Below are 9,472 nucleotides of genomic sequence, written 5' to 3'. Positions count from 1 at the left end.
CAGTATACCTACTACAGCTAACTAGACTACACTACAGCACAACATGATCATTGTACTTTACAATCTCCCCCAACACACACACGCGCAGGCTCAGCCTACATATCTAGAGTAGACTTACCTTGTAAAGAACCTGATATCCTTGTCGAGGCCGCTTAAAGCGGTGAATGCCGAACCGCTGCCTCAGTGTAAAGACCCTCGATCTGTTGGCGTAACAGGCGAATTTCCTCCGGAGAGACATATTTTCCTCAACACCAAATCAGCGACTGCAGCTTCAGGTTTGGGCGTGAGTGGTGTTGCATGGGGCGTCCGAATGCTCGTGATCGGTGTACCCTCCCGGTCATCCTCTGGCGGTCTTTTCCCTTCTCTCCCAAACTCCTGGTCTTATAGGTGGAAGGGAGAAGTTGTTTCACTCAAATAACACAGGAACAGAGCCCCTTTTCAACAGCCGTCGACCTGTTTCTGCTGCTGGTTCACGGATGTCTTCAGTTTTGAAGTGCGGCTACACACCGGGTGTGGCGTTACACTAAATTTGTCCCTGCGGATAAGCGACAATCCACTGCGCCTCAGCTCCTCATGGCAGGGAAAAGTAAAAAAACTAAGTACTTTGCAGATGCCTGGCACTGTGGTACACAGCAGTGTTACGCAGTTGTACCAGACACTTTCTGGTTTTAAAGTTGACTTTTCATGTCTTGTCAACTAACGTTAAGCGTAGCAGCTACCTACCAAAACAAGTAGGCGCCTATGCTACGGGCTTAATCGCGGTGGCTGACATTTCAGCGGAAGGACGTCACAATAGCCTGTGGCATAAAGCGAATTAGTGCTTGTATTCTGAAATAGTTACAAACCATGCAAACAATGCACCAGGAATATTCCAGGAAGTAGGGAGGGGTGCCCACTGGTGCTTTTACGGCAGGCAGGTTGAACTCCATGCTTGTCTGCCACATAGTGCCCCCTCTCCCTTACTTTTGTCAGGGCAGGGAAAAAGGACATGGGGTGTGGCAGGCTTGGATCCTCGGGACATGGATCCTCAGGCATTTCTTTCCTGGCAACAAATGGTCTTTCTGCTCTGTCCAGCAGGTCCAGGAGGAGTGACCTCAGGTATGGCGGTACATGGCTCTCTTCATTGTTTTTCATTATGTCAAAAAACAGAGGGCACTGAAGCCTAAAGTATGGTCCCGCGTCTGCGTCCCGCGCACGCGTGTGTGAAACGGAACTGCTGTAAACACTCCCCTCCAGTAGGTGGACCACATAGAAGAACAACACTTAAACGTAGAAACAAACCTAGACAGAAGAAGACTTGTTTGGTTACCATAACGACGATGGAACAGAGCCTGTCCTCAACTTGCCTGGCTTTGAGTTACATGAGACACCACGACATGGAGTCAACTTCGACCGATGTAAAGCCACAATCCACAGATACATTCTTTAACATTATATTTAACGGTCACTTTACCATCTATGGTGTAGAACCCAAAGTATTTCAAGACACCACATTTTAGATGAGTTGGGGACGTAATTATCTGTCTGCTGGCCGTTCTGTGTGTTACCTTTGATTGTCGAAACAGGGTGGCTGCATGGGCTCATTGTGGCTACTGGCTATTATATTGGCTTGATTTGGTCATGAGCCCTGGATCATATAGCACTGAATGAGATGGTAAACAATAAAATAAAACTAATCATAGACAGTGACAGCCTTTACTCCATGCATGGAGAGCTGACATGACTTGGATTAAATGCATCTTTTAAAAATGGCGTATGCTGAAATCAAATCGCAAAACCCAGAGCCAACTAAAGGTATCTATCTACAACGCTCAGGCGAAACCCATGTAACACTTGCTGATCGAGATGCATTCTCGCCTGTTCCTTATATAATGCGTTATCAATAGTGATTATAATAATAAAGGGAATGTAGCCTACCTCTCCCAGGTGCAATCATTATCACCTAGCCTACTCCTGAACAATGCTGAACTCAAATCTCGAAACTTCGCCTGTCAACACCGGAAATGCGCTACACAGCACTAAAAACCGAATAGTTTATTTATAGTTCGACTCACGGATATTTCCGTCATGTTGAATAAAAGTGACAGCCCTACTCCTGCATAGAGAGCTGACATGACTTCGGATTAAATGCATCTTTTAAAAATGAGCGTATGCTGAAATCAAATCGCAAAACCCAGAGCCAATTAAAGGTATCTACACTGTTAAACGTGGCTGTAGGTTTTGCAGTACAGTACAGCTAAATTCTACAGTATGATACAATATCATGTCTTTACAGCACAGTGTTGTAGTTAATGTTGCATTCTGTGTAATATTATTGACGCGGGAATATATTACAGTACATTTTCCCCATACTGTAACTTTGCTGCCACCTTGCTGTAATATCGAGAACGAAGTTCTTCCAACCGACGACTTTACTCCTCTTCTGAAGACATGACCCATAGTGGAATGAGCGCAAGTCATTGACATTTGGTGAGTTTGGTTTTCGCATTCATTAAGTAGTTTTACCCCAGCATTGTGTAGATTTTTGTTTAGTAAAAAGACGAGCATAGCTTGTTTGCTGGTATCAAACCTGGTGTCGATAGCAAAGTATTGTCTCTGGCTTAGCAGCTAAGCATAGCTAGCTTTAACAACAAGGTAGGCATAGCCTATTTGTTTAAATTAATCATCTAGTCCTCATCGAGATAATTTATAATCATTTAGTCCTCTTTATGCCCTCCTTTTAACTTGTGTAAGTTTACAGTTAAAAATATCGACTTGTCGTTGAAAAGTATTGTCTGTTGTTATTACCAGCTAACTTCAAGGACTAGAAGCTAGCCTAACGTTAAGTAAATTGAAAACGATGTCGACGACTCTCGTCCCCACTTAGAGCAGACATTGACGATTCTCGTCAGATATTTTAGCACTTCAAAAGTAATAGTAAATGTATTTGCCCATTTTTAATAGTTGTCTTATATTATTTATTTTTCCATTTTACTATCCTGGCGACATACGTCTGTATATTGTGAAGTCTGTCATATAGCCCGTTGACTTACGTCTAAGCACAGCTAACCCTAGTTTGAATTAACAGCAAGGTAGGCCTATTTGTTTAAACTAAGATCATCTAGCCTTCTTTATGCCGTCATTTTAATCTGTACAAATGTAGTATCGCATATTGTCTGCTATTTCATGGACTAAACGAAAACGATGATAATCTTGTCCACAAAGCCAGCATACACTGACTTTCGAAAATTATTTTAGCACTTCAAAACAGACAGCACATGTATTTGGCCCTGTTTAACAGTTGTCTGATATAGTTTATTTTTCCATGCTACTATCCTGGTGACATTACTAGCATTATATTGTGAAGTTAGTCATGTATTTGTATATATTTTTTTCTGGGTTAGAAATGGTCTAATCCCTGCAAGGTAGCATCTGCTAACGTTAGGCTAGAAAATGTAGGCTATTAGGATTGTGACATTTCCCTCTAAAAAAAATAAAATATATACATTTTCTTTTTTAAAACCTATCTTTTTGTAAACCTAGCTTTTGGAAATAATTGAAGATGTGAGGTTGTGAACAGGGTTTTAACTTTTGCCTTTTTCTGTCTTTGTCTACAGTGGTTGGAGTAGAGTGAGAAGAATTGACGGTTTTGAGCACAGTGCCAGACATCCAAGTAGGTCCGTCCTTAACTGCAAGGCCTGCAGTTATTCGACCACTTTCTTACACACCTACATTAGACATGCAAGGTCACACCGAAATTTGGCTAATTACTGGTATGCATGTGGTGTTTCTCAGTGCTCATGCAGTTTTAAGAAATTTCAGTCATTTAGATCGCACATGTATAGACATCACCAGGACAAAGCACAAACTCAAGCTCAAGTTCAAAGGCAGGATGTTATAATGTCATGCCAAATTGAAGGTTGCACATTTCATGGCATAGATTTTGCAAATCTGTGTGCACACTTGAGATGGCATATTGGAGATGGAAAAAAGGTGAATTGTCCCTACTCAGGTTGCACCAAATACTTCAGAGTTAGGTCAAGCTTTTCCTCTTATTTGAGTAGGTATCATAAATTAGTTCAGTGTGAAACAGCAAGTCACACTACTCCAGATACACAGCAACAGGAGCTGTTCAACTTGTCTGATGACATTGCCACTGATGTTCCTGTGGACAGAGTACATGTGGAGGATGATATGGTGCTTGATGACACACAGTTTCTGAACAATCTGGCAATTTTTTATTTAAAAATGCAAGCTAAAATGCTCATTCCAGCAAGCACGGTCCAGACCATCATAGAGGAATACCAAGAGGTTCATAATTCTGGTATGAGATGTCTCCTGTCAAAACTTAAAAATAAACTAACCAAATTGAACCTGCCTGATAGTGAGGTCAATGAGATTCTGAATGATTTGACTGAAGCAGATATCTTTAAGATGCTATGAAGGGCCCTTGCGATCTGACCAAACTCGCAAAACATTTTTCAAGAAGACTTTTAATTATGTTGAACCAACTCAGATCTATTTAGGTGCAGATGCAGCAGGCATTGAACAGCTCCTTTCAGTACATTCCAGTCAAGGGAGACCCTAAAGTCTCTTCTAAGTCAGGCAATAGTGAAAGACCAGTACACAGAGACAAAGATGAATCTGATGTCAGACTCTCAGAGAGATGTTTTAAAAGACTTGATGGATGGGGAATCCATCAGAAAGAATGCTCTTTTGAAAGAATCCCCTTCATCTCTCACTGTAATTCTTTATCAGGATTCATTTGAGGTTGCCAACCCTATTGGGTCTGGTAAAAAGAAGCATAAAATATTGGCTGTGTACTTGACCCTGGGTGAAATCTTACCCCACAACCGCTCTTGCACAGATCCAATGCAGTTGGTGTTGCTGTGCAGGGAGAATGACTTCCGTTACTTTGGGCAAGAAAAGATTTTTACGCCTCTTATATCGGATTTGAAAGACATTGAGGAATTTGGAATTGAAACTGAAATTAGCAACAGTCTAAAAGGATCATTAATGGCAATATCGGGGGGGACAATCTTGGATCACATTGTGTGGGGGAACAACCAGGATTCACAGAAAATTTTAGCAGGAGTAAGAACTTCTGTGGAATTAAATTTGATTCCATGCTACTGCCTAATAGATAGGGCAACATTTGAGGAACAACCAGGACAGGTAGGACCCAACAGGACTCGGGAGAATTACAGGGAAAGTGTTCTGGAACTCAGAGATGGACACCCTCTTGTTAATGGAATTAAATTTGATTCCATGTTCAACAGCCTGAAACACTCTTATTCGATTGTGGACCCTACGCTTTGAAAGCAAACATTGCTATTTCAAACACTGTGCAAGGAGCGTACACAATTTCAAAAACTTGTGCAGCTCATTGGCAGAACGACATCAATTGTTGCAGGCATACTTAAGCACTGGGCAGCTGTTTTCTCCCAATATTCAAGTGGTAGGCCCAACAACCAACTTTGAGGAGAAGCTCTACAGTCCCTTGATTCAACAGGCATTTTGCAGAAAATTTGTTTTCAGAAAAGACACAACAGAATTGTCGGCTGTAGTGTACAAGAACACAAAATACTGCAAGGGACTAATTGTGGCAGTTGCACATGACAGTGGGGGAATTGTGTTTGGCAAGATTGTGTGGATTTTGCTTCATCAGAACAGAGTGTTTTTGATGTTGGAGAAACATGTGTCCGTTTTGCTCATTGATGTTGGGGTTCACAGCTTGACTGCTCAGGAGGAATACATGTGTATGGACATAGACAGTCTAGCTGACTACTATCCATTACCACTCTATCACTTATGTGACATTCCAGTGGTTGCACTTCATCACTCTATTTGTGTTTAATTTTGCAGATGGCAGGATGTCACAAACCATCCTTGATGTTGTGACCTCTGTACTTCCAAAATTAGATGAGGAGCGGCTGCGAAGTCTTCTTGAACGGCTTCTACTAGTTGTTTGCATAGAAGAAGTCCAAGATCTCTGTTACGTGACAGAAGACGATATTAAGGACATCCTTACACCATGTCAATACCGCAAATTTTTGGATGCCTTTCGAAGGAGAGGTTTGTATAAAGTTCTGATATTTCAATTAGTTGAATGCACTTGTCATTGTGCCATTTTTGTCTTACGCTGTATTGTACTCTGTTCTATGCCCCCAAATTCCACACCCCAGTACGCACACACACACATATGCATTGTATATTTGAGTCCACCAATTATATTTTGTACAGAAAGGATTCAAATATTTCAGAGATAGCAAGCCCACTGTGTAAGCCCACTGCCTGTGAATTTGTGGACATGCCCCAAACTCCCGAAGATAAACACAATCAGTTTTCATTTATAACCTAGGCCTCTGAGACCCCATCAAACACATCCTATCACACACACACCTTACAAACCTCATACAAGCACCATACAAGCAAAAGGCTACTATCTGTTCTTCTGTTTCTCTCCCAAGACTCTGCTGTGCTGATGAATCCAGGCGTTTCTTCTGTAATGCCACCAACGACTTCTTCTCCGCCACTGCCTGCACCATCTCCTCCCTCAGCTGCCTCCTCTTCATCTTCACTCTCTGCCATCTCTACATCTTCCCAATGGATCCAGGAATTTCAGGTTCCATGGGGAAAAATGCCAGTTTCACTTAGAAATGCCATGTCTCAGGAACAAAGGGCAGCCCAGCCTGACCGACTTCAAATGATTAGGGTTATCATAGATGCTGTCAGATTGCATTGTGTTAACCCAACCAGAGCTCAGTGTGCTGAGATAGCCAGGACTGTGGTAGCACAGTACCCCAAAACCTTTGGGGATGTGACTGATGAAGGAGAACTCTTGGGATGTGGCTACACATCCCTTCTAAATCAATTAAAAACCAGAGTTGAGCATGTGAACAGAAACAACACCCTTGCCAGAATTCGTAAACCAAAGAGAGCAAATCCCGAAAGCATTCCCCAAAAGAACTCATTTAATAAATTGGACAGTTATGGTTGTGTTGATTGGCAACCTCAGGACCTTCCTGAAGGTGAAACCTCAGATTCCCTGGAAGTCAAAAGGCAGATGTTAGTGACTCTATACAAAACTGAGGGACCTAGACGGGTGGACATGGTTAGGGTTGATGACCTTATGCAGTTGACATACGTTAAACAACGTGATCTTATCAACTCCAGCCCCCCTCCTCAAGTTTCTACAATACTGGAGGAGTGGCCCTTTCTATCCCAGAAGAGATGGCTTTGTTTACATTTTGAAAAACTGACAGGGATCGACCTTCTTTCAAGGCTGACAGAGGCTTTTCTGAGTAAGGGCAGGCGAATTGTCAACTTCTTCTTGCAACAGAGGTTGAAATGGAAAGGGGATATCCAGTCCCTGTTAACGGAGATCGGAAATGACACTAGGACATTAGATGACACCAACCTCATGGCAATCTCAGCGATCCTGCTGTTAATGGCATTCTTCAGAGAGCAGACAGATTCTCTCTTCATTCTGGCTGATGTAAGTAATGCTCTACAAAGACATCTAACATTTAATTTTTTGTAAGTAATAGCATGACAAATTAACAAACTGTAATGCCCATGTTTTTTTGTTTTGTTTTGTTTTATACAGGTCACTGAAACCGTGGCAGACATAGAGGGGCACGAGAGATTGCCTGACACACCCAGACTCATTATGCTTGGTAAGTATGTTTTTCCTCTTCATTTGTATGTAAACTTTATTATTTAGCAATGGAATGGTTTTATAAAAGCCATATAACACTTGTGGTTGTGAGGTTGTTCTTGGATCTCCTTATGTGTGTGGTTACCTTTGTCTGAACTACACCCGAGAGGATATCCACGAACAACCTCACTCCCACTTGTGTTACATTGCATAAATATTATTAATCTTCATTAATCTGAATTTGATAGAATATGGGTATGGGTATTCCACTGCTTTTTTTTAAGGATCCCTGGTTAGCAGAATCTTGATCCTATCTTTTTGCAGTCTCTTCCACAGTTTGGCAGCTATAGTTGGGTTCTGAAACTATCTCTGTACCTCTGTTCTTTGAGTCTGGTGAGTGCTGCTGGTAGGTAAAAGAACCACAGCATTTGGGACAACAGTGACCAAATTTGCTAATGCTAACAGATGAAAATGAAACTTCTTTGCCCTTACCAGTTAGTGCTGGCTGATGTTTCACCATTTGGTCTATGTTGTACCAAGTCTTGTAGTTTTCATACCTTCTGACAGCACTTAGTAATGTGAAACAACAGGGTTATGGGTTGGTTGACTCCAGATAATACCTTAAACCACTGCTTTGTCATCAAGGATTTTCAGATATTCTCTATAGGGTGTACATCTGAACTCGGTCTGTTAATGCATTGTTTCAGTTTTCAGTATTTTTGAAGTTCATATTCAAAATAAAGTACATTGTTTTGTTTTAGGACCCTCGCTCATGACAGCAAAAAGATGGATGGTGTCCATTGAAGGAACAGTTGCTATTACATTCACTGGATCAGACAGTTTTCCTGCTGCCTTCGCCACTCTTTTTTGCATCAGATACGCCTTAAACATGGAATACCAAGAGTCAGCTGCATGCACTTTGGACCTTGTTCAGAGGTAAGTTATATTCTGTATGTTTTATTTTTATCAATTATAAAATTATAGACTGGAAGTTAAAATGTAATCTCACATTATAGATTTCTGGTGAGAATTAATCCGGAAGATGGAAAGAAATGCACAGCCCGACAGGGAGTGAGCAAGAAGACCGGACTAATTGTCCAGAAAAAAGCACCACCCATCAACTCCCACGTTAATAACTTCATTCGCTCCTTGCTGGACTTTGAATGGCAGACCTCTAACTAAGCAGTTACATCTAACAGGTTTTGTGTGTGTGTGTGTGTGAGAGAGAGAGAGAGAGAGAGAGAGGGAGGGAGGGGGGGTTAAATGTTTGTGTGTGCATGTATGTATGTGATACCACTTGTGTGAGCAGCTCAGAGAACAAAGGGGAAAAAAAAAAAGGGGAGAGAGGTGTCTTTGAGTGATGTTTGTATCAGTGGGTGGGGGGGTGGGGACTGATTTACTTGTTTCAGACTTTTGAGTTAAAATAGTTCTGCTTTAAACATTACACTAGATTGTGTGTGACGTCACAGTGCCAGATGAAAAACAAAATGAAAAAAGATAAGAAGAGAAGGAAGGTGTGTGTGTGTGTGTGTGTACGTAGAGGAGAACCTGTTTCAAACTTTTGTTTGTTTAAATACTTGAAGTAATACTAGTTATGTTTGAAACTTGACAGTCTGCTCTGTACTTTTTAAAATGTAAAATTATTGAAGCAACAACTGTTCAAAATGTTGCCTTTGCATGAGTAAGAAGAGTGACTCTCATTAATGGTTTTAATGCAATATGAGTGTGTATGTGTGTGTGTGTGTGTGTGTGTGTGGGGCTATAGGTAGAGGAGGACCTGTGTTTCAAACTAATGTAATTGGTTGTTTAAATACTTGATTAAATACTAGCTCT

At 41.4% G+C, this 9,472-nt stretch overlaps 1 protein-coding gene across 1 annotated transcript; it reads left to right on the top strand.

Moving 5' to 3' along the window:
* Positions 1-792: 792 nt before the first annotated feature.
* LOC125298311 lies at positions 793-8,501 on the top strand (the record flags this gene model as incomplete). Its single annotated transcript, XM_048249013.1, has 6 exons — positions 793-1,098; positions 3,597-3,652; positions 5,845-6,054; positions 6,474-7,477; positions 7,589-7,658; positions 8,401-8,501. Coding segments are annotated over exons 1-6 (1,551 nt in total), but the record flags the coding sequence as incomplete, so codon positions are not given.
* Positions 8,502-9,472: the final 971 nt, after the last annotated feature.

Source organism: Alosa alosa, chromosome 7 (genome assembly GCF_017589495.1).
Source record: "Alosa alosa isolate M-15738 ecotype Scorff River chromosome 7, AALO_Geno_1.1, whole genome shotgun sequence".
In the NCBI taxonomy this organism is placed as follows: domain Eukaryota; kingdom Metazoa; phylum Chordata; class Actinopteri; order Clupeiformes; family Clupeidae; genus Alosa; species Alosa alosa.
The sequence above is the reverse complement of the archived record's forward strand: the minus strand, read 5'-3'. Positions and strand labels throughout refer to the sequence as shown.